Source organism: Cotesia glomerata, linkage group LG4 (assembly GCF_020080835.1).
Source record: "Cotesia glomerata isolate CgM1 linkage group LG4, MPM_Cglom_v2.3, whole genome shotgun sequence".
In the NCBI taxonomy this organism is placed as follows: domain Eukaryota; kingdom Metazoa; phylum Arthropoda; class Insecta; order Hymenoptera; family Braconidae; genus Cotesia; species Cotesia glomerata.
In genome coordinates this window covers 16,973,469-17,000,115 of record NC_058161.1, presented here as the reverse complement: position 1 = coordinate 17,000,115, position 26,647 = coordinate 16,973,469, and the positions used below count along the sequence as shown (strand labels likewise).

Genomic DNA, 26,647 nt, shown 5'->3' with positions numbered 1-26,647 from the left:
AAAGGTCCTAAAAATATGAGCGATGGCTCATTCGATTCGGAATCACCTCTAGAAAAATGTTTTTGAAGGATTTTGGTGCAGGTAAAAAATTGCAATTGTTATTAACAAAATAAGATGGAAAAAAAACGATATTTCGTTTTTTGTTAATAACTCGAAAAATGTTAATATTTAAGCAATTTTGAAAAAAGCCCGTTAAAGAGGAGAAAATTTACAAGAAAAAAGTCCGTACTCCCGGAACTCTATCTCCATTATTTATAATTTTAATTTGACGTTGAAAATAGGGCTCCGCGCGGCTGTTACGGCATGCGCGCGCCGCCGCTAAAGAGAGCTCAGCAATAAAAATAATTTTTATAACATAAAATGTGATTTTAAAAATTTGAAAAATTCTAGTATCTTCTTAACACTTGAAAGAATCGAGCCGCGAAGAAAAAAAGTTTAATCACCATTTTTGAAAAGTTATCTAATTGTTAACTAACAAATTTTTTCCCAATCTCCGTTGGCATAAACAATGGGATAAAAGGTATAAATAATTGGCCTATAAATTTTAAACTTCGTGGAGCCCTTTTGATATATATACTTTATAAGATCCTGCGATAAATTTTCATTAAAGTTTATTAATTTGTTAATTATGATTTTTATAACTATTGAAAAATTAAAAATCTAAAAAAGTTGATAAAAATTTTTTTTCAACTAATATTTAGCTATGCCTGTTTTCACATTAAGCAATGGCAGTAATTAATATAGGTTATGAATTTTTACGTAATTTGTTTATAAAATTGTTTTGAACAAATAGAGAAATTCAATATTTTTGAAAAATTTTTTTGCTATTTGGTGGTCCACAAAAAATTATGATTTTTAAAAAAAAAATTTTTCTTAATTTTAATTTTTAATTGTTTAAAAACGATTTTTTCATATTTCGATTGTTTAAACAATTAGTTAAGAAAAAATTTTGCTTTTAAAAATCATAATTTACACTTTTAAATAGTTTGGCAAAAAAATTTTTTTTATTAATTATTTAATTGTTTATTAGTTTAACAATTTGTTATAAACAAATATTGACCAACGTTATATTTTTTTTCTGAAGCAGAAAAAAATTATAAAAACAGCCATATATAAAAAAGTTCCAAAAAAAATTTTCTTTTATTTATTATAATTAATTTTAATATCATACGGTACGGTAATTATCGCCACTACTTGATTTGTCAATTAAAAAATTGATATATCTTTTAAACTATCAGAGATACGATAAAGGACATTCAGGTCTTTTTATAGAGAATGAATTTTTCTTTCAGATGGATCTAAGATCAAGTTCGTATCTATTGTTTATTAGCTATTACATGCATTTGTTTATAAAAATTCTGTATTTTTGACTTTTTCGTATCTTTTGTGATCTTTAACTTGTTAAATTATGCAGATACAGCAAAAAACCTTCAAACAATTTTGTTAAGGGATTAATTTTCTAACATATTAATTGTTAATCATACTTTTATTGCTAATTGTTTAAACAATATACTTACTGTGTTTGGTGTTCATTTGACTGGAGCTCCGTTGAACATAAATGTATTCTATTTTATTATGTAAAAAATCAAAATTCTTTTTGTGTATATTATTTAAAATTGTTCCCGTGATTTCCTAAACAGTTTAATAGACTTTTCATCGAGATTCTACTTATTTATTGTAATTTTCATCCCAAATTTCTTGTTTTTATTTTATACTATTTTATTAATCTATTTAAAAAATAACTTTTTTTCGGTTAAAGTATATAAGATTTTTTATAATAATGAATTAAGGTGGTTGAATGATAATACAATTTGTTCGATTACATTTATTATCTTTATTTTTATCCTTTACAGTATTGCAAATAGTTTTTACGGTTTTTATTTTATATTTGACGTTTTCTTTCTTTTTTTTTAGTGAGCAGCTGCTCACTAAATATAACACTCCAAACCGGAGTAGTATATTCTAAAAACATAATTTTTAGAACAGAAAAATAAAATACCACTACGAAAAAATAAAAATTTACTAAAATTCGATAATATTGTCATAAGAATAAATCAAAAAAAGATATAATGTTTAAACAATTAGCAATAAAAGTATGATTAACAATTAATATGTTAGAAAATTAATCCCTTAACAAAATTGTTTGAAGGTTTTTTGCTGTATCTGCATAATTTAACAAGTTAAAGATCACAAAAGATACGAAAAAGTCAAAAAATACAGAATTTTTATAAACAAATGCATGTAATAGCTAATAAACAATAGATACGAACTTGATCTTAGATCCATCTGAAAGAAAAAATTCATTCTCTATAAAAAGACCTGAATGTCCTTTATCGTATCTCTGATAGTTTAAAAGATATATCAATTTTTTAATTGACAAATCAAGTAGTGGCGATAATTACCGTACCGTATGATATTAAAATTAATTATAATAAATAAAAGAAAATTTTTGGAACTTTTTATATATGGCTGTTTTTATAATTTTTTCTGCTTCAGAAAAAATATAACGTTGGTCAATATTTGTTTATAACAAATTGTTAAACTAATAAACAATTAAATAATTAATAAAAAATTTTTTTTGCCAAACTATTTAAAAGTGTAAATTATGATTTTTAAAAAGCAAAATTTTTCTTAACTAATTGTTTAAACAATCGAAATATGAAAAAATCGTTTTAAACAATTAAAAATTAAAATTAAGAAAAATTTTTTTTTTTTAAAAATCATAATTTTTGTGGACAACCAAATAGCAAAAAAAAAAATTTTTCAAAAATATTGAATTTCTCTATTTGTTTAAAACAATTTTATAAACAAATTACGTAAAAATTCATAACCTATATTAATTACTGCCATTGCTTAATGTGAAAACAGGCATAGCTAAATATTAGTTGAAAAAAATTTTTATCAACTTTTTTAGATTTTTAATTTTTCAATAGTTATAAAAATCATAATTAACAAATTAATAAACTTTAATGAAAATTTATCGCAGGATCTTATAAAGTATATATATCAAAAGGGCTCCACGAAGTTTAAAATTTATAGGCCAATTATTTATACCTTTTATCCCATTGTTTATGCCAACGGAGATTGGGAAAAAATTTGTTAGTTAACAATTAGATAACTTTTTCAAAAATGGTGATTAAACCTTTTTTTTATTCGCGGCTCGATTCTTTCAAGTGTTAAGAAGATACTAGAATTTTTTCAAATTTTTAAAATCACATTTTATGTTATAAAAAAATTATTTTTATTGCTGAGCTCTCTTTAGCGGCGGCGCGCGCATGCCGTAACAGCCGCGCGGAGCCCTATTTTCAACGTCAAATTAAAATTATAAATAATGGAGATAGAGTTCCGGGAGTACGGACTTTTTTCTTGGAAATTTTCTCCTCTTTAACGGGCTTTTTTCAAAATTGCTTAAATATTAATATTTTTCGAGTTATTAACAAAAAACGAAATATCGTTTTTTTTCCATCTTATTTTGTTAATAACAATTGCAATTTTTTACCTGCACCAAAATCCTTCAAAAACATTTTTCTAGAGGTGATTCCGAATCGAATGAGCCATCGCTCATATTTTTAGGACCTTTATCTCTATTTTTCACGTTTTTGAACTTGTTGACTAGACTATGAAAAAAAGTCTCGACTCCTGGAACTTTAGCTTGAAAAACAATCATTTTCATTTAATGTTGAAAATAAGGTTCCGCGCAATTGCCGTCGTATGTTAGCATCGGCGCAGCCGTGCGACAAAAGTCTTGCGGAACCCTATTTTCAACATTAAATGAAAATTATTGTTTTTCAAGCTAGAGTTCCGGGAGTCGAGACTTTTTTTCAGAAATTACCTCCTCTTTAAGGATCTTTTTTCCGATTTTTGATATCACCAATAGTTAATGAGTTATTTACGAAAAACTGAGATTTTTTATTTTGGTTATGTTTTTTATTAATGACAAATTGAAATTTTCATCAAAAAAATAAAAAAACAACAACATTATTTTCAGAATTTCATTCCGCACCGAATAAGTGATTGTTCATATTTTTATCAAAATTTCTAAGATTTTTATTAGCCAATTTACACAGGGTTCTCACAAAAATTTCCGTTACTATGTAACATGGTAATGGTTACTATTCTAATATAAGAATAAGTTCTATTGCACGACTCATGATGCGAAGCATCAGAGAGTGCTTTACGATCGAAAAATTTTTTTCGCCTCATTTTGGCGGCTATTTTTATTATTATAGCCTTGTTAGTTCACGGAATCAAGATATTTTGCATACTATTGTCGAGATAATTTAATGGAGATTAATTTCATACTTTTTAAAAACTGATTTACTGCAATAGAATTGGAAAAAAACACCAAAATAGGTCAAAAAATTTTCCTGTCCGTCATGTGTGAAACCCGGAAACACTGTAACTTGTGAAAAAATCCATTATTTGAGTTAAATTTTTTTTTTTTAATTCTAATCGACGATTGTAGGTCACTGAACGCGAATGATTAATTAATTCATTGTCGTTTAATTGCAATTAATAAAAAACGAAAACTACAAGACTGTATATCTATATATATCCATGTAAAATTAACATGGATGGTGATATATCCATATCTATATATATTATGTACATTTTATTCCACCAGGGGCGCTTGTGCAGTACCTTCCTACTACAGCTGTTTTTTCGGCAATTAATTTTGAACGACTTAAGTTTTTGATATTTCATAATTAAATGAGCATTATGAGTCGTGCACTTTTGGATTTTCCAAACTTTTTTTTTCTTTTTTCTCCACGTGAGTTACAATATCTCGTGCCTAATGCAAAAAGGGCGCATAAAAAAATTTTTTTTTGCCATTCTTAAAATCGCTCAAAACACAAAAATCTGTAAAAAAAAAATTCGAGCATCCTAAAGCTAAAAGGGCGCAACTCAAGACATGCGCCCTTTTAGCTTTTATAAAAGTAATGCCTAAAGCTAAAAGGGCGCATAAAAATATTTAAGTTTTTGTAAAAAATTTTGATAAATAGCTTCATAAGACATGAAATAAAAAAGTTTAATAAATAAAAAAAAATTTCTTAACAGCCGGTCCTTACGATTGCAGCTTTATATTTCTCTCCTAGGCAAAGAAGAATTTTCAAAAAAACGCTCTGCTTCGTAATAGATTTTTTAATTATCTATTTCGTATAGCAGAGCGTTTTTTCGGAATTCTCATTTGTTTAAAAGAAAAACATAAAACTGCAATAGCTTTATAATCATGAGTGCAACAAGTGTAGTACCGTTTTTTGCAGTAAGTGCGAAACGAGAAAAATAGGGGATCGGCTGCTAAGTACTTAAACAATATTGAAAAAATAATAATTTAAAACTATTTTTATACAAGCAATGGATAAATAAATTAATCGAAAACTAATGGGATTAAAATAAATTTTCAAATAAAAATTAATTAATACAATCACGCATGTTTAGCAATTTTTTAAAAATATTTTTAATTGTATTTTTAAACACTGATAGAAGGATTTCTTAGCATTTAAGAAGATTTCTTTGTATTTAAGAAATCATTTCTTAAACATCATTTCTTAGCATTTAAAAAATATTTCTTAGTATTTAAGAAATATTTCTTTGTATTTAAGAAATATTTCTTAGTAGTTATATTTCTTAATATTTAAGAAATATTTCTTTGTATTTAAGAAATATTTTTTAAATACTAAGAAATGATGTTTAAGAAATGATTTCTTAAATACAAAGAAATCTTTTTAAATACTAAGAAATCCTTCTATCAGTGAAAGAATGTATGGATCGTTAGAATATGCCTCTTTGACTCTACCGCTTTTTTTTTTTAATTTTTAGGCTAAAAATAATCATTTTAATGAATTGTTTAGAAAAAGAATTTATAGGCCCTCTTAGCTTTAGGTCATAAAATTTTTTAATTCCTAAAGCTAAAAGGGCGCATAACTAGAGACATACGCCCTTTTAGCTTTAGGAAATCAATGCTTGATTTTTAGGCGAAGAATGTCAACCAGTCGATTGGTGATAAAAAAAAAATTATGCGCCCTTTTACCTTTTGTCATGCGATATAAATGAAGGCTTTGATTAACTTTAAGATACATTTTACAGAATTTCATCACTTTTTGAAAGTTATTCTAGCAAAATGTAATGAGTTCTAATTTTTATGATAAAGTTTTACTTTGTATGTAGTAACATTAATCATAGCAATTAAACAGCTGGGCTCATTATATTTACACAAAGTTACTGTTGTAATTTTAGTGCAATGTTAAAGTTGGTATTGAATTCAAAATATTAAATTAAAATAAATAGAGTGAACGGAGTAGAGCAGAGTCGGGCAAAAGTAGTTTGTAAATTACATTGGAAGCTGTAATGGGCTCTAACGTGCTTGAACATGTGCAAGTAACATTACGTTAAACTTGCACTTTATGGTTTATAACCGAGTATATCGATGAAAGGGATTTTAATGAACCAGTAGTAACAGCACCTGCGGCTTTCACGATTTAATTTCAAAAGTAATAAACCCAACTTTGTGCAAATTATCTTACGATTTTAAAACTATTTACGGTTATAGACATTATTAAAACCTTTTTGTTTTTAGAACTTTGTACTATTCAAACTTATAACCGAAAAATGTTGTCGTCTTTCTTGATTTTTTTATTATCTTTTCTTTTTTCTTTTTACTTGTTTTTTTCGACTAGTTAGTTATTAGTTGCTAACAGTATCCCATTTAAACTTTAGTTTACTCAAGTTTTATTAAAAATATATATCTTAACTAGGTACCCGTGTTTTATCTATATCACACAATTTACTCAATCAAGTCTATAAAAATTGAAATTCATTAAATTATGCTCTAATCACTTTGATAAAATTTTGAAAAATGTATCTTAAAGTTCATCAAATTTTTCATTTATATTGTAACTAATTTATCTGATCATTTTTCAAATTATTTTACAGCTTTTTAGAATTTTCAAAAATATTTCGACTAGTTACTTTTCCGAGATTATATTAAAATAACTTCCGGATAATACATGGTATCTCAATTCCATAAAATGGATGTCACAGCTCGGAAAATAAGCAAAAATTTACACTGGTGGATGTTAAATTTAAATTGAGTCTATTATTTTGTTCCAGCACTTGAAAAGTAGCTCAAAAAATAAAATGAGGTGACATTGATGGTCGTACTGTGATTTATTTCCATCGATTGTCTTAACGTAAAACTTTATTCAATCCAACAATTCAGTGACAGATAAAAATCTTATTAAACAGTAATTATCGGTGAATAAACTTATTTAACGTTTATTATGTATTCTTTTAACTTTATCCTCACTCTGGCGCTTAAAAGTTTTTGGTTTACAATCAGTCGTACAGAAGTTCAGTTTGTTAAATTAAAATAAAATAATTTATAAAATAATCCAATCTTTTATTTGTGAAAATAAAATTGCAACAAAACGTCTACGTTTGGAGTGAATATAGAAAATTTTAATCCAAAATATGTATACTGATGATGGATCTACTTATTGTAAATTTAAAACAGGATCCACTTTTTCGTGATGTACAATACAAAGTTATTCGTTGTTATATTAACATTTTCAACGCAGCATTGTACTTCCTATAAAATATTTCAAAAATATTTTTCTACAATTCTTATTAATTCTTCTGATAAGTCACATAATTACAATGCTATTAATTTATCATTAACTATAATATCATGCTCAATCAACTAATGACAACTCAAAGTAATTACATTCAAAAGCTTCAAAATAACCAATAAAATACACAACAATAACAATTACTCACCGGTGATCCGAAATTGTGCCCGATTTCATGAGCCAGCGTGACATGTGATACAGCCGGCGGTACATGTTTCCCATAATTTAATAGAGTAATTATTCCCGTGTTCAATGATTTCATGCTTCCGCGGTAATGCTGAAAATCATATTTATATAATCATTATACTATATTATAAATTTGATCATCATGAATATAATTGCTCAGCATACTAATTGTTGGTATTGGTACAACAATGATCATTTTAAGAATAAGCGTTACTACACAGAAAAAAAGACTTACTTGAGTCAAGAAAATAATTTTCTTCCTAATTATTTTCTTGAGCGAAAAAAAAATTTTTTTTTGACACAAGAAATTTCACTTATTCCAACAAAATTAATTCTCTTGCTTTAAGAAATACATATCTTGATCCAAGAAAATTTATTTAAGTCAAGAAAATCTTTTTGTTTTGAGAAAATTCAGCCTCTTGCTCCAAAAAATTTAGTTTTTGATAGAAGTAAATTTTCTTGTTTTCAGAAAATTTCTCTCTTGCTCCAAAAAATTAAATATAAAGATAGAAGTAAATTTTCATTAATATTTTTATTGATTAACATGTCAAATGGGAAGATCAAATAATATTGAATCATTTTTTTTCATTCAATATGTATAATTACACGCTAAAATAATATAAAATGGGTATCAAATATTCAAGAGAAAAATTTTCTCAAGGTGAGAAAATTTTTTTTTCAGCTGAAGTAGGTAGCGCTGCTTCCCTAAAATATCTAAAAATCTTCTAAAATTCAAGAAAAATTTTTACTTCGGCCAATACAACTTGGGTCTTCCTTCAGGCCCCCGAAAATTTTCTTAAGTCAAGAATTTTGTTCTCCAGTCAAGAAATTTTTTTTTCTGTGTAGAATTGTTTTAGAACTGACGGTAATGAAATAAAACTTAAGATAAGTTTAACAGAGTATTTTAGTGATGAATGTAACCGAAAAGATTTCCCGAAAGTAATTGAATTTAAAAAATGTATGTCGGTAGTTTTACGAGAAGATAAATGTCCGGACGTTAAGAAAGCTAGTATGGAGAAAATTAAGTTATAAAGTATTAAGCCGGTATAGTTATAGTAATACGTGGCAAGATATATATATATATATATATATATATATATATATATATATATATATATATATATATATATATATATATATATATATATATATATATGTGCACGTAATGCATCAGATAGTTGACGCTCGTTAAAACTTACCCCATTCTTCTCGCACACACCCCCGGCATTCTTCAAGTCTCCGGTCCAGGCCAGCCCCAGAGTTCCTTTCTCAAAATCACGGTAAGTGAACATATAAGACAGACAAAACGCGTCGTAGTTTTCCTCTGAAAGTTTGTAAACTTTCTTTAATTTCCTTTAATGGCATATGAAATCAAGCTTTACTGCTATTACTTCAAAACTATTGTACTTACGTTCTTGGAAAATGGTTTTTTAAAAAGAAATTACTTGACTTCTTATCACTTTAATGCTAGCAATTTTTAATTTTAATGAATTTGGTCAGATGTTTTTTTTTTTTTTTTTTTTTTTAAATAATATATAAGGTGAAAGCTCCCAGTATTTATACTATAAGAGTGATCATAAATATTTGAATTTTTTTATCGAGTTTCGAATCAATATTGTCAAATTTTTTTTATAGGACACCTTAATCATTGTTTTTACTAATATAATTTAATTAATTAACTTTAATAGCAATAAATTTAATAATTATTATATCAACTTAAAACTAACAGGTTGAATGTATGTATTATTGACAGCGCAAAAATTCAAAGAGCCGATTATTGACATACCATTGACCCTATTATTGACAGGTCGTTTATTTTACAGTTAAATTTATATTGACAATAATCATTTTTACTAACTAATGCAAAACTATCAATAATTTTTATTATTTTAAAATTCGTTTAAGACCTAGCTTTCCTATATTTTTTACCAGGTTTTTTTTTAGCAATTTTTTCTAGTCTCAAATACTTTGATTCTTATAAAATTACATGACATTATGTAAACATTAATACGTTGATATGTATGTTGAGGGGGTTAAGTTACCTTACATTATGGCCTATGTCGTTAGTTGACGCAAGTTAATTTTTGTCCCCATCATTGACATCCGCTATTTTAAAATTAATTTTAACTCGATAAAGTATGAATAAATGATTATATGGTTATTTAGACTATAATTAATCTAAAATAATTTTAAACAATGCAATTACATAAAAAAAACATTGAGAAATCTGGATTTGAAAATAAGGTCTTTCTTAACAATATTGTTAAGAAATTAAAAACTTGTAAGCAGTTTTGGCCTACTTGAAAAAATGAAATTTTTTTGCGGTAAATAGTTTATATCTTGGAATTAAATTTTAATATTTTTTAATTTTAAAAATATGTAAAATTGTCATGAAATATCAACAATTGTGATTATTAACAGATTTTATTAATGAAATAATAAAATTAAATAGGGTGCCAATAGTGGGGGCCCTGTCAATAATAGGGGCTTTTACCTTAAATAAATTTTTTTATCATATTTTAAAAATTATCTTTAAAAGTTAGCTGGATAAAAAAAAATCTTTAAAGGTCGCTTAAGATTTTTAAAAGTGGTGTAAAATTGAATTTTTTTCTGCTCTTTATCTTTTTTCTCGTTATTCTATTGATTTCAAGCTAAAAATTGTATGTATTTTAAAAATTCTGTATGACTTGTTATTTCTAGAGCTCGAAATATTTTAAACTTCCAAACAGAATCGATAAATATTTTTTAGTTAAAATAGAGAATCCACAGATTCGGTAGAATCTGGCGCCAAGTTCCGTTCAAATCCGTTGTCAACGGAGCGTCAGACTACCGAATGTGTTTACTGTAAGCAGAACGGTATTTTGAGGTTGCAAAATTTTATTTAATTCTACGGTACTTTTTTTTTTCTCAATTGTATATTATAACAGTAATTCATACTTTATTTTACTGTTATTAATTAATTATATTCACTTATAACAATTAATCTACTTGAAATTACTAAATTTAATCAGCACAGACTATAGCAACGCAAAAATTTCGATCCTGACTTTTTTTCGATGGGCAAAGTGATCTGCCACAGACTAAATAATTCGAGAATGCATAGTAATCCTTCATTAGATGGGAAACTACAGTTAAAAAAAGATATTTCACGGCTTGCATCTACACCCGCCAGAGTGCGCTGGAATTATTTTTACATAAACTGTAGCTTCAAGAGGATAGTTTGCTATAAAAAATGCAACCCACGCGAGATTTAATTAAGTTGGTACCAATTGTAAATTTTTATTATAATTACAAAAAATATTAAAATCCGAACAAAAACAGTTTCACTGTAAAAAAAAATCGCGCCAAGTCCACGTTCATAAGACTATTAAGAAAAAAAAATTTGTTTTTTTCTTTACAAAAATATATAAAATAAAAAAATTAAAAAATCCAAGTAACCGATATGATTGTTTATGATTTTCGGAAATTAAAAAAAATTTTGTTGTAAATTTAAAAATTAAAAAAAAATTTATGGAACGTACTTGGTATGCGTCATTGTGTATTTCAATTTTTTTAAAGTCTAGTAAATAAATTTTACGAATTTCATTAAAAGTAAAATATTTTGCAACCACGCACACTAAATACGTTACAAAATTTTTTTTTAATTTTTAAATTTACAACAAAATTTTTTTTAATTCCCGAAAATCATAAACAATTATATCGGTTACTTGGATTTTTTAATTTTTTTATTTTATATCTTTTTGTAAAGAAAAAAACAAATTTTTTTTCTTAATAGTCTTATGAACGTGGACTTGGCGCGATTTTTTTACAGTGAAACTGTTTTTGGTCAGATTAATAATTATTATTATATTATTGTTAAAGCGATATTTAGAAAACTACGATTTATTGATGTAATAAAAAATATTTTTAAGAAAAATATTTATTTCGAGAAATGTATCAAGTTGTTGATTAGATAATGCAGAAATGTTCAGGTGAATTTCTTTAAAAATTTATTAGAGTCGGTCATATGTCAGAATTAAGATGAACTTCAGAAAGGTTTTATTTTGTCGAGCAGAAAAATGAATTGGCGACAAATGTAACATATGCAAGTATGTGAAACAGCGCTTTGTTCCAAATAAATCGCGGCGACGATTCTCAACTGATCTCAATGGAATAAAGTGGACAAATTTTACGAGCGGATACCGAATATAAATTTACAAGATCAGCTAAATTTGTCAATTTATTTCCGAGTCCTGTTTACTAATTTATTTATTTTCATGAACGTAATTATTCAGTAAATTACATCGAAATAACTTTTCAGCTTACAGATAACTCTGATCTGATAAATATATCTCTAAGTTCCGAAGATTATTTTTTATCAAAGCTACTAACAATCTTTCAGGGAATTTTAATAATTTCGCAGATGAAAAAATTTTGAAAAATATTTCGAAAAATGAATTGTCAGGGCTTTAGCTTCTAATAATTTTTAAATACCGTCACCCGTTCTATTTTTTATCCTAGATGTTCAAGTTTATTTAAATAATATTTTATTAGCAGCACAATAATATTATTTTTTGTCAAGTGTTATTAACTTTGTCGAGTAGGAGGACGTAGTTTAATAAATTTTAAAAATATATCCAATTCGGGTGGATTGCAATCCAATTATTCTAAAGCTTCGTGTGTAATTTTATACTAATTGATAAGTTTTCTCTTAAATTATTTAAGCGGCGACATAATTAATTATAATTTCATTAAATCATCGTCTTATTCCAATACTTTTATTAATAAAAATTTCCCATTGATGCCACTTAGTCCCTCTATATTTATCAATTTATTCGTTGATTGAATTATACTTGATGAAAAATTTGAGTTTAACCAAGTAATTACTAGCGCGTAAAAAAGTTCGGATAATTACAAAGCAACCTACAAGCAAATTGGCAGATCAATTTCCTCTTTATACCTATACATATTAACGAGTGAGCAAACTCGCAATTTGAATTAAATCGAGAGGAAACTGATGAGCAATTTAACCGCCGGCGATAAGTTTAAATTAACAAAAAAACTATAAAGTTACTAATTGTATGCCGAGCTAAGGTCGAAGAGGCAAAAAAGTTTGTTGTAATTATTACTGTCGTTAATTATTTTTTGACAGACTATCCGGGAATGATATTATTAAATTAAGTTTCATTTCATAGACGCGAATGAGTAAAGTATAGTGTGATGAGTCGTTTACATTGCGACGTTGAATTGTAATATAATTGCGGAATAAAATAGAGTGTCTAGTGTCTAGAGTCTAGTCTGGGCCAGGCTCATCTCGGTGGATTGTGATAAAAGATATAAAGAGTGAATTAACGAGAGAGTAATGGCAGTAGTGCAAGTGTGTTGAGTAATTCAAGCTAGAGGTAATTCAATTAACCGAGTGAAAATGAGTGGAATAACGATCTAGATAGCAAGGTACTTGCCCGTTTATCATCCCATCTTTCATTGTCTCTTTTTTTATTCCTAAAGTTTGGCTTTGTTTTTGCGGAATAAAATATAATGGGAGTTACTAGAAATATTTTAATCGTTCTTCTTAGTACGTATGTTTAATCCGATTAAGCTTGAAATCTACTCGACGGATTTCAATGAAAATTAAAAACTCTTCTCTAAGATTCTAGAATTGCTGTGGGTAGTGTTATATTTTAAGTTTCTATATATATTTTTAGTTAATTGATAAATTAAATATTTGTTTGTTCTCTACTACTTTTTAGTTAACTGCTGCACTGAAAAAAAATTAGGAAAACGGTTGACCCTGAAGGCCATCCCTGCAACTTCCCGCTAATTCCATACTTAGGCGCTTAAAATTGCACCAATGACGTTTTTGAGCTTTTCGAGCTTAAAAATACAATTTATGGGTCATTTTGAGCTCTCCGAGCTCAAAGAGATTGCTTTCCTATGCTTTTGAGCTCTTCGAGCTCAAAAGTCTGATAGAGATTTAATAAGACACTATTTTTTGAATTTTTAAACCGCAATAACTTTTGAATGAATAAACCGATTTTCACGCGGTTGGCAGAATTCGACGCAGTTTTTTAAGCCTCACAAAGAATCTTAGATTTTGAATTGATTGCGCTAGGAATTTCGGAGTTATTCCGAAAAAACACTTTTTTTCGGTTTTCTTTCGTTCACGATATCTCTCGAACGAATCAACCGATTTTGACCGGACTGGTAGCGATCGACGTGGTTTTTCGAGTTTAGGAGCTGATTAGTTTTTGGAATTGAACCATAAAGCCGTTTAAAAGTTATTCCAAAAAAACCACATTTGAAAAAAATTTTTTTTTCAGTTTTTTGAAGATTTCTCAAAATCTATTGATCTGAATCGGTCCAAATAGTTTTCAAAATCTAAATTTGGTCAAGCCCTTTCGAATGGCACCAACCACGATGAAATCGGTCAAGCCGTTCAAAAGTTATAAGCGGTTCACATACTTTCACACACACACACACACACACACACACATACACACACACACACATACATACATACAGACACCGTGACAACCTCACGGGGATAGTCAGGGAAGCTTCCTGTGACCTTCAAACGTCGAGATCTGATGAAAACTCGATTTTTGCAAAACGGGGTGAAAACAATAACTTCCCGATTTTTGAAAATCTTCGATTTTCTTAGCGGGAAGTTAAAAAATTAACTTGAATTAAGAGAAAAATTCTTGAACCAAATAAATAATTTTGAAGAGTCTCATTGTCTTGAATCAAGACGAAAAATTCTTGTATCAAGTAAAATTTATTCAAAGCAAAAAAAAATCTTAGGTTCAGAATTTTTCCGCTCAAATCAACCAGATGAAACTCTTCAAAATTATTTATTTGATTCAAGTAAATTTCTTTTCCTGTGTGGTGATTTTGGGAAAAGTGACGAGAAAAGATGTAGAAAGTTTCTATTTAAAAAAAAAATTAGGAAAACGGTTGTCCCTAAAGGCCTTCCCTGCAACTTCACGCGGTTGGCAGCATTCGACGCAGTTTTTTAAATTCGATGATATACTTTTAAACACAAATTAATCAGACCGGAAATTCCGGCGTAATTCGAAAAAATCACTTTTTTTTTCGATTTTTTTTCGTCAACGATACCTTACACTGAGAAAAAAGTATTTTGCTACTAAGGATATTTTTTTTGATAATCAGAATACTTGGTATTGTGCTACTAAGAATACGTGGTATTTTGATTATCACAATAAGTATACTGATTTTCACAATACCTAGGTATACTGATTATCAGTATACCAATGCAACATACTATTAGATGTTTATATAACCTCACTTTACTGGCACAAATCAATTGACTTATAAAGCTAACAAAACAAATTAAAATTAAAATTAAAAGTGTAATAATAAATTTTTTTCAAGCTAATATAATAAATATTAGTTTAATTCTATTTTTACCAGTGCATAAATCAAATAAATTAACTATTAGTGTTAAAACGTCGATGGCAGTGACAGCGCATATATTATAGTTTACTGCGCAGAGTATAGGTCTTGCACCGACTTATATTCTGATAATCACAATACTTGGTGACGATAATATTACAATCGATTTATTCACCTTGAACTGAAATTAAATCGATGACTATGTTACTTGTTTTGTATAATGATGAAAAATATATTGAGTTTAACAAAATTCTGTAATAACTCTTACTTTTAAATTTTCTTTATTAATTAACTATCTAACTATAAAACGGAAAAAAAAAATTAGAAAAACAGTTGACCCTAAAAGCCATTCCTGCAACTTCCCGCTAATTCTATACTTAAGCGCTCAAAATTGCACTTATTACGTCTTTGAGCTCTTCGAGCTTAAAAATATAATTTTCGTGTCATTTTGAGCTTTCTATTGAATACTATTTTTTGAATTTTCAAACCGCAATAACTTTTGAATGAATCAATCGATATTCTCGCGGTTTACGGCATTAAACGCAGTTTATTGAGCTCTTTGAAAAATTTTAAAGCGCAAACTGGTCAGACTAAAAATTTCATAAAAATTCTGAAAAAACATTTTTTTCGACAACGATATCTCATGAACGAATCAACCGATTTCGACCGGACTGGTGGCGATCGACGTGGTTTTTTGAGGTTAAAAGCTGATTAGTTTTTAAAATCGATCGGTTGAGCCGTTCAGAAGATATTTCAAAAAAACGAATTTTTGGAAATTTTATTTTTCAGATTTCTCAAAATTTATCGACTCGAATTCTATATGATTTAGTATTGTATTGTATTGTATTGTATTTATTTTACATAGTTGTGTTTACGATAATAGCATACAAGATTAATTTAACTAATTTTTATATAACATAAGTGTGTAGATATGATAAATTTTTAAATACATTGCATGTTTTCGGTGTAATTTATTAGACCACATAAATTTAATAATAAACTTAAAGTTTAATGACTTTTGGATCTAACTAAGATAATTGCACAGATTTACTTATTTGTAATACAAAATATCAATAATGACTAGGCAAGCCAATTTAAAATCAAGAAGCTACTAAAAATCCAGTTCAATTAGATAATCGAACATCTTTACTTTAAATACTCCTAAACTACTATCTAACATTTACAATTTCTGCAATCAGATTTTGCCATAATCGTATTGCAGTGACTACAAAAAAGTTTTCTAGAGCACTAATAGAATATTTTGGTAGTTCAAAATTTAGATTGTTTATTTTGCTTGCCAATCTTTCAGAGCGTCTAGCTTCATCTTCAATAAATAGTTCCCTAAGATAATTAGGTTTTCCTATTTGTAATAATTTATAAAAATAAGTAGCTAAGTAATATAGACGTCTCGATTTGATTGATAACCAATTTAATTCACATCTATAAGGGGTTATATGTTCATATCTAGTATCAGAAATCTAAGGGTAATAGAACTCCTTGGAATGTCGGTTATTCCGATCGAATCGGATGCGCCGTTCAGAAGTTATGATAAATTTACACACACACACACACACACACACACGCGCGCGCGCGCGTACACACACACACACACATACAAAGGAAGCTTTCTAGAACTTCAAAACGTCGAGATCTGATGAAAACGAAGATCGATTTTCGTAAAGCGGGGTGAAACCAATAACTTCCCAATTTTTGAAAATTTTCAATTTTCTTAGCGGGAAGTTAAAAATTTATTGTATGCAAAATTGATCGATTAAACTTAAAATCTACTCGACGGATTTCGATGAAAATTAAAAACTGTTCTTTAAGATTCTAGAATTGCTGCGGGTAGTGTTATATTCAAAGTTTCTAAATAAATTTTTAGTTAATTGATAAATTAAATATTTGTTTGTTCTCTACTACTTGAATAACCTTAGAGACGGTCCCCCCACCACTTGTTCGTATTCCAATCTTCCTAAGCGGGACTTAAGGTCACTAGTGGAGGGGGTAGCGCACTAAGTGGGAGAAGTGGAGCTGCATTTGCAATACTGTCGGTAAAAACGTAAATGCTCGGTATTCCCCTCGTATGAGTGTCCATTCAGTAAATATACTTGTTCAATAATTAATTACTGATTATTATCTCAATTACTGGAATTTTTTGTACCAGGGCTTAATTAGTACGAAGCTTTTGAAAATTTATCTAATTAATTAACGGTGAGCTTGGATTGAGCTTACTGTTTTACGGGGTCGACACTCGGTTTGTCCAAATAATTTTTTTATTTAGTACTATAAATACGTATTTTTAAATTGTTAATGGTGAATCTGAGATGCTGAAGATTTGAATCAATTCATAAATACTTCCGATGGGCCAACTATCGTTTAGACGTTGTTTTATTTCATTTATTAATCGGTCAAGTAAATGCTGACTAATCAGTTAAGATTTTTTAGTTTGTCGCGCTGAGAAAACTTATCGACTGTTTATTGAAATGATTTATTGCTTCTAATTACTTTCATTGTAAGAGTGTAATATTCTAGGACTATTTGTGACATCTAAATAGAAAAATAATAACACGAACCTGAAAATAGTTCGAGATATTCTTCGACACCATATTTGCCATTGAAGCGGTAAGCGGGATCTTTAAGTGCACTTGCTCCGTGGATTTTCACTCGTTTAATCATGAAGCTGATGTTGTCAGGCTCTCCATCTTGATTGAAGTCTATTGAGCATGCAATCCGATGAATAAATAAATTAAAGGCCAAGCTGAGTGGAGGATCTTATCGAGTTGAATAATTAATGAAATCTGATTAAAGATATCGGCAGAATGGGGTGTCGTACTGGTAATTGTAATTTCTTGTGATTGCTGAATATATTAAGCTGCTGATTAGCAGTACGTGCTTAACAACTAATACTAGATACCAATGAGCCGGTGAATTTCAGCTGGCGCAACCTGTACTGGTAATATGAGACAAGTTTCACGAGATAAGACACGAAATTTCCGTGAATACATTTGCATCGCTTAAATATTCAGTTCTTTAATCAAGATATTTTTACTCATTGCCTTTTTTTCACTGACAAATTTAATCACTATTATTTATTCAGAATTTATTCTTGAAATTTACTATAGTAAAATAAATTTGGGTGACAATTTGAAGAAATCGATTGAAGGAACTAAAATTATTTAAACGGAATTTTTGAATAAATAATTTTAAATTTCATAATTAATTAATCGAAAAATAAATTTCCTTTAGCGGCAATTAAATTAATTTATATTGTTAAAAATAATAGTGTTTTATTATTTACAATATTTTCTAGGGCTTTTAAATAAGAGAATTTCGAATTTACAATTGGGAAGAGTAGATGGAAACAATATTTTTTATTAAGTAGTTGATAAAAATATTTTTTATTATTTTAAAAAGCTTTTATTATAAAATTCAATTGGTTTTATTGTGGATAGAGAAGTTTATTATCGACAATCTAAATGGAATAAAAAAAAAACATTTATTGACGGAGGATTATAAATTACAATAAAAGTTTATAAAGACGGAATATTTATTAGATTGTTGGGACTATTTTAAAGACTATTCTCACTAACCGGAATTATCTTCAGAGTCTCAATAAAATTAATTAAAGACAATTGTTTATTAAATTTTGATTTAAAAATTTTAAGTGACACCAAAGTTATACGCTCACTAAGAACGCTCGAATTGCACGAAACAAAATGCGGGCGCGCTAAGCGGCTGAAGTGCATGCATTTACTATGGGACATTTTAAAGTTTAAAATCCACTTCAGTAATTTACAAACAGATACACGGGACCAAGTACTGAACTATCAGATAAATCTTCTGTATCACCAATGTTCAAAAATTTGCACCTTTGACAGTTAAAGTTCAGAGTTACCTTAAAAAATTCTTTATAATCTCACTTTAAGTAAATTTTCGATAGAAACAATTCAAATTGTGCAAAAATTTATCAGCTATCTAACGGTAGTGAATTTCCTGTGAGCGAATTTTACTAAGCTACTTATTAGGAAAATTTATTTGCGCGGCAATTCGAAAATTAACCATACGGAAATCAATTGAAGTAATTAAAACGATTTAAACAGAATTTTCGAATGAATAATTTTGAATTTCGTAATTAGTTAACCGAAAAATAGATTTTTTTAACGGAAATTAAATTAATTTATATTGTTAAAAATAATAAAATGTTTTATTATTTACAATATTTTCGAGGACGTTTAACTAAGAAAATTTCGAATTTACAATTGGGAAGAGTAGAGATGGAAGCAATATTTGTTTTCAGTTTATAAATATATTTTTTTTTTATTTTAAATAGCTTTTATTATAAAATTTGATTGGTTGTATCATGGATAGAGAAGTTTATTATCGATAATCTAAATGGAATTAAAAAAAAACATCTATTATCGGAGGATTATAAATTACAATAAAAGTTTATAAAGACGGAATATTTATTAGATTGTTGGGACTTTTTAAAGACTATTCTCACTAACCGGAATTATCTTCAGAGTCTCAATAAAATTAATTAACGACAATTGTTTATTAAATTTTGATTTAAAAATTTTAAGTGACACCAAAGTTATGCGCTCACTAAGAACGCTCGAATTGCACGAAACAAAAAGCGGGCGCGCTAAGCGGCTGAAGCGTATGCGTTTTCTATGCACTGAAAAAAAAGCTTTTTTCTTCCTAGAAAATTTTTCCTTATGGATAAAAAATTGGTATTCTTATAATTAGAATACGAAAGTTTTTTAACTATAAGAATAAAGTTTTCTGACTGTCAAAAAACTAGCCTTACAATAAAACGTGGTATTTTAAGGTTAAGAAAACCAGTTTTTTTAAATCAAGAAAACTCGAGTAAAAAATTTAGTATTCTACTCGGAGAGAAAAATGTGGAAATCATTCCTATAATTTTAATAAAATGTTTTCCTATACCATTTTAGGAGCGATTACTTAAATTATGGGAATTGTACCCATAATTTTTGAAAAATGTTACTATATAATTATGGGAATGGTTCCTATAATTATAGGAACGATATCTATAATTATAACTATAATATTTGCATGATTCCCATAATATATAGGAATGGTTCCCATAATATATGGGAATAGTTTCTATAATATTATAGGAACCATTTCCATAATATTAAAGAAACCATTCCTATAATATTATTGGAACCATTCCCATAATATTATAGTGATGATGCCTAATAATATTGAAATATTTATCATTACAACTCAAGTTATTTGTGAGTTCGATGACCATTTCGAAGCATTTGAAATTATTAGTAATTTCGATAATTTTACTTGCTTCCCAATAATATCATTTGAAATATGAAAAATAAGTAATATTGTTCATATAAACAATAAAAGTTACATTCCCAAAAGATGAATTTGATAAATATTCAACCTATGTATTGTAAATAAATAATTTGTTTTTAAATTAAAACGAAATTGTAAAAATAAACAATGAATTTCCATATCTATTTTGCTCCTTTAATTGTATAGTGAAAAAATATCCCTTTTATTAGAGAATCTTTAGAATTGCTACAATATTTTTCAATATTATCTAACATAATAATAACTGAGTTGGAATAAACAATTTAAGATTAAGTACACACGTGAATAAAAATTATGAAAAAGAAATTTTTTCACTCTAGTGAAAGATCAATTTTTATTTACAAAAACAAATTTATTAGCAAAAAAATATATAATAATTACTTTATATTTTTGAAGTGATTGCTTCATTGATATGAACATAAACATTGTTATATTATTATGAGCGTCATTCCCATAATATTATAAGAACCATTCCTTTGATCGTATAGGAACCATTCCTATAATATCATAGGAACCATTCCTTTAATAATATAGGGACCATTCCTATAATATTATAGGAACCATTCCCATAATATATTGAAGCTATTCCATTATTGTATAGGAACGTTTCCAATAAACTATGGGTATGGTTCCTATAATGAGCATAGGATTGATACATATAATGATTATTTTATTATAGGAACCATTCCCATAATTTTTGGAAAGGTTCCCATAAATTTCTCTCCGTGTAGGTGGAAAAATTTTTTTTTTTCAGTGTGGGACATTTTAAAGTTTAAAATCCACTCCAGTAATTTACAAACAGATACACGAGACCAAGTACTAAATCATCAAATAAATCTTCTGTATCACCAAAGTTCAAGAATTTGCACCGTTGAATTGAAAGTTAGTAAATAAAATACTATTTCTTACCAGTGTATCGGTAAATAGCATTAACTCTCTGCACATGTCGCGTCATGACCTCGATGCAAGCTTCCTCGGATTTGTAGTGCTCGACGAAGGTATGATCCGCTTGCAAGTACAGCATGCAAGTAGTTTTTTTCGGATCAACCGTCCGCTTACGGCTCCGCAAATATTTTTCCCTGTCGTCTCTTCGAGCAGAAGCACAAACACAAACAAAAAAATATCACCAGCTATTTCCAAGGTAAATATTTAACTTATGATGAATTTTAATTTTAAAAAAGCTTCTCTTTACCTGTACACGTCGAAGCTTTCTTCATTATCCGCGTTTTTGCTGTAGTCCGTATTTAAAAATTCATCCGCGTCGAATAGGATTGGATCGTTAAGTCTGGAAAAAAACCAAACTGGAGATCAAGTCAGCTCAAGAGCTTTAATTATCAGCAACGTAATAATTAATTAGGATTGTGCATTGCACAAAGTAACACAATACAATGTATGTAACAAGAGCAACAGAGAGAGGACAGTAGGGGATGCGGAAGGTGGGGAGGAATGTAAAAGCATATGCCTGTATGGCAACAATCGATTGTAAAACCCCTTTTAATTAGTACAACTACAGGTTCTGTAATTAATTAGGTAGAAAGTTCTCTTGTGTGTTGTGTGTCGTTGGTTTAACGTGTACGCGTTATGCAAATGTTGTCCTTGCGAATTTGCAGTGTGTTATTGGACCAGTTACTGTTTATGTATGAGTACAAACACGTACATGTGTTAGATATTAATATTATGTATATTGTTTGAGCTCCCGTATTTGCTCACTATCACTCGCGTGAGGGGAGGCTACAAATTGATGCCGCGAATGTGACGGGAAATTTTATTAGCAAATGTTTATGGTAATTTATTTTTACTGGCTGGCAGTTTTTCGAGGTAAATCATTTGGAAAATATGAAATTTTTTTTTTGGGGTTAGAGGGTTTTTTACACTGATCGTTATCAGCGGAAATGAAAAAGTAGACAAACATTTTTGAATACTATTTTGAAATATTTTATAGAAAGTACAATGCTGCGTTGAAAATGTTAATATAAAAACGAACAACGTCGTATCCCGGGTCGAAAAATTTAAACTGATTTTAAGCTAAATGATCTGCATTTGAACTTATTGATCTGTATTTGAACTTTTAAAAACATTTTCATCTATATTTGATCTACTATTCAAATTATTTTTGATCTGTTTTAAGTCTAAATAATTTTTTAGTAAAATAATTTAGCAGCTATGAACATTTTATGCTGTTTCTAATCTAATGAGACCAAAAAGTTTTAAAAGTTTGATCGGTTTTTAGTTTAGTTAATTTGTAGATGGACTTTATGTATTGTTTTCAAATTCAATATGAAATCTTATACTGTTTTTGATCTACAATTTTCACTCTAAATGTTCGAAGGCCAAAAGTCGACTAAGATAGTGACTTATAATTTTTTGGACTCACAAGTATCTCATTAAAAATTATAAGTCGCATTTATTTGAAAAAATAAACTAATTTATAATATATTCATGCGCTATCTTGTTTTATGAACTGAACGTCGATTATAACCTTACATCTGTCATATTTATTTTTCATAGCTTAACATTTCATAGATTATAAAAGTTTTGTAACTGCGAATATTAGTTGCAGAGATAACTAATAAATTTGTATTAACGTACGTGTATAAAATAGTTCTCATCGTTTGATTATGGATCTAAATCTAGAGTTTTCTGATTATCGTTATTAAACACAATGTGAATACATCGACAAGATTAAAATGTTGACAAGATGACAAGATTAATGTTAAATTTTATACTTTCACGCATTATTTAATGAGTGACATTCACTATTTAGTAGTGCGAAGAATACCGCTTGGTATACATTGCACTACGAAATAGTGAATAGTCACTATTTCAATTTCAGAGAATGAAAAGCTGTGCCCTGTAGAGGATCTTCGAGGACATTAATAAAATAATAATAAATAAATAAATATATTATTATTATTATTATTATTATTATTATTATTATTATTATACCGACTAAAAATTATGCAACGATTTGGTCTGTTTTTGACCTTGATGCGATCAAAACCAGTTAAATGATTGTGACAAAAAAGTCTGATTTTGGTCTTGAAATAATAGAAAACAATTTTATTATAATATTAAAAATGATCTAAAATTGGTCTGAATTGGGAATAGTATGGGCAAAAACAGATTAAATTCTTATATAAAATAGAAGCACATAATAAAATTAAATTGAATGAAAAATATTAAAAATTTTTATTAATCATAAAACAGACTAAATTTTTTGACCCGAGATTGTACATCAAGAAAAAGTGGATCCTGTTTTAAATTTATAACAAGCAGATCTAGTATAATTATACATATTTTGGATAAAAATTTTCTATATTCACTCCGAACGTAGACGTTTTGTTGAAATTTTATTTTCACAAATAGAAGATTGGATTATTTTGTCAATTATTTTATTTTAATTTAACAAACTGAACTTCTGTACGACTGATTGAAACCAAAAACTTTTAAGCGCCAGAGTGAGGATAAAGTTAAAAGAATACATAATAAACGTTAAATAAGTTTATTCACCAATAATTACTGTTTAATAAGTTTTATCTGCCACTGAATTGTTTGATTGAATAAAGTTTTACGTTAAGACAATCGATGGAAATAAATCACGGTATGACCATCAATGTCACCTCATTTTATTTTTTGAGCTACTTTTCAAGTGCTGGAACAAAATAATGGACTCAATTTAAATTAAACATCTACCAGTGTAAATTTTTGCTTATTTTCCGAGCTGTGACATCCATTTTATGGAATTGAGATACCATGTGTTATCCGGAAGTTATTTCAAGATAATCTCGGAAAAGTAACTAATCGAAATATTTTTGAAAATTCTAAAATGCTGTAGAATAATTTTAAAAATGATCAGATAATTGAGCTACAATATAAATGAAAGCTTTGATAAACTTTAAGATACATTTTACAAAATTTTGTCAAAGTGATTAGAGCATAATTTAATGAATTTCAATTTTTATAGAATTGATTGAGTAAATTTTGCGATATAGATAAAACACGGGTACCTAGTTAAAATATATATTTTTAATAAAACTTGAGTAAATTAAAGTTTAAATGGGATAAAATTTAAGATACATTTTATAAAATTTCGTCATCCGTTTTTGAAGTTATTTGTGTACAATACATCCGAGCAAAAAACAGTTTCACTGTAAAAAAATCGCGCCAAGTCCACGTTCATAAGACTATTAAGAAAAAAAAATTTTATTTCTTTACAAAAAGATATAAAATAAAAAATTAAAAAATCCAAGATACCGATATGGTTGTATATGATTTTCGGAAATTAAAAAAATTTTTGTAAATTTAAAAATTAAAAGAAACAATTTTGGAACGTATTTAGTGTGCGTGGTTACAAAATATTTCACTTTTTATGAAATTCCTAAAATCTATCTACTAGGACTTTTAAAAAAAATTAAAGTACACAATCATGCACACCAAGTACGTTCCAAAATTGGTTTCTTTTAATTTTTAAATTTACAAAAAAATTTTTTTTAATTTCCGAAAATCATATACAACCATATCGGTATCTTGGATTTTTAAATTTTTTATTTTATATCTTTTTGTAAAGAAATAAAATTTTTTTTTCTTAATAGTCTTATGAACGTGGATTTGGCGCGATTTTTTTACAGTGAAACTGTTTTTTGCTCGGATTTCAGTTTTTTTTGTAATTATAATAAAAATTGACAATTTTAATTTAATACATTTCCGGTGGCAAACTATCCCCTTTAAGCTATAGTTCATGTAAAAGTTATTCTTGCGCCGCCTGGCGTGTGTAATTGCAAGCTGTCAAATATCTTTTTTTCACTGTAGTTTCCCATCTATTATAAGATTAGCATGCATTCTTATATTATTTAGTCTCTGGCCGTCCGCTTTTTACATAAGAAAAAAGTTAAAATCTAAAAATCTGGGTCGCTATAGTTTGTGTTGATTATTTTTAGTAATTTTAAATAGAAATTATAGAGATAATTGATAATAATCAAGTAATACGCGTAATAAAAAGCATGAACTACTATTATAAAATATCATATAAAAAAAAAAATCAAAATAAATTTGAAAAAAAATTTTTAACCTTAAAAAACTGTTCTGCTTACGGTATATACACACTCGGTAGTCTGGCTTGAGAACGGAACTTGGCGCCAGACTCTATCGAGTCTGTTGATGAAAATGGAAAAAAAAAGTATAAGAAATCATTTTTGAGAAAATTTATAATTCTTTAAATTCAAACAGAGGTATAGACTTTGAGCTTGTACTACTTTCTTATTAAATTTTCGCATCAATGAACTGATCAAGCGAACATTTTAACAAAATTAATTAAATTTCGTGATCAAAAGTGTTGTCGAAAGTCTATTGAAAGCAGCGAAAGCTCTTCGGAAAATTAAAGAGAGTGCAGAACAATTTTTTCGTCAAAATAAACAAAAATAGAATGAATAAACCTTACGCATGGGTGAAGTTGAAAAGATCGTTTTCGCTGATGCGTTCACTGTTAATAGGACGGTTTAAAATATCCAACGGTGTAGAAACATCACTGGAACGATATGCGATGCTGTGATGATGGTTATCGGCAGGATTTAATTCATTTATATCACGTCGCACAAGATGAGAGTATCTTGCAAACGGCTCTATGTAAATTTCGTCCGTTCCTGTTATTACGGTTCCGTCGAAAAGACCCTCTGTTGTTATTATTCCGTGTACTGTAGCTTTTTCGTCATCTGAAACAGGATTTTATCTCATTTATTTTCTGCTTTCGATACAAAGCGGACCTTTAAAATTTCTCAATTTTATAAAACTTATCTGAAGTACCAATCTATGAATAAAATCTACCTGATTCAAGAAAAATATTCTTAACTTAAAGGAATGTATGGGAATATCGGAAATGAAGTATTTTTCCACCCCCAATATTTCTTATGCTGAGAAAAAAAATTTAGTATTACTCTACTAACAATGCGTAGTGTATTTTGCTCAGCAATATTTGTATACTGCTCAGAAATATACGTATACTGATTATCACAATACTTCAATTTACAATAGTCAAAGTACCGAATGCAAAATTAAATGATTATAACTTCACTTTACTGACATTATTAAATTTTGCA

General features: G+C 27.9%; 1 protein-coding gene across 4 annotated transcripts in view; it reads right to left on the bottom strand.

The window, feature by feature from the left end:
- LOC123262848 (disintegrin and metalloproteinase domain-containing protein 10-like) overlaps nucleotides 1-26,647 on the bottom strand; it is a 110,398-nt gene that overhangs the window by 27,105 nt on the left and 56,646 nt on the right. For all 4 annotated transcript variants that reach the window (XM_044725322.1, XM_044725320.1, XM_044725321.1 and 1 more), the window contains 6 exons: nucleotides 25,993-26,263; nucleotides 21,748-21,840; nucleotides 21,465-21,643; nucleotides 17,780-17,920; nucleotides 9,014-9,138; nucleotides 7,777-7,905 (listed from right to left, as the gene is read on the bottom strand). In XM_044725322.1, coding sequence (XP_044581257.1) covers nucleotides 7,777-7,905; nucleotides 9,014-9,138; nucleotides 17,780-17,920; nucleotides 21,465-21,643; nucleotides 21,748-21,840; nucleotides 25,993-26,263 — 938 coding nt within the window. The remainder of the gene's footprint in view (nucleotides 1-7,776; nucleotides 7,906-9,013; nucleotides 9,139-17,779; nucleotides 17,921-21,464; nucleotides 21,644-21,747; nucleotides 21,841-25,992; nucleotides 26,264-26,647) is intronic.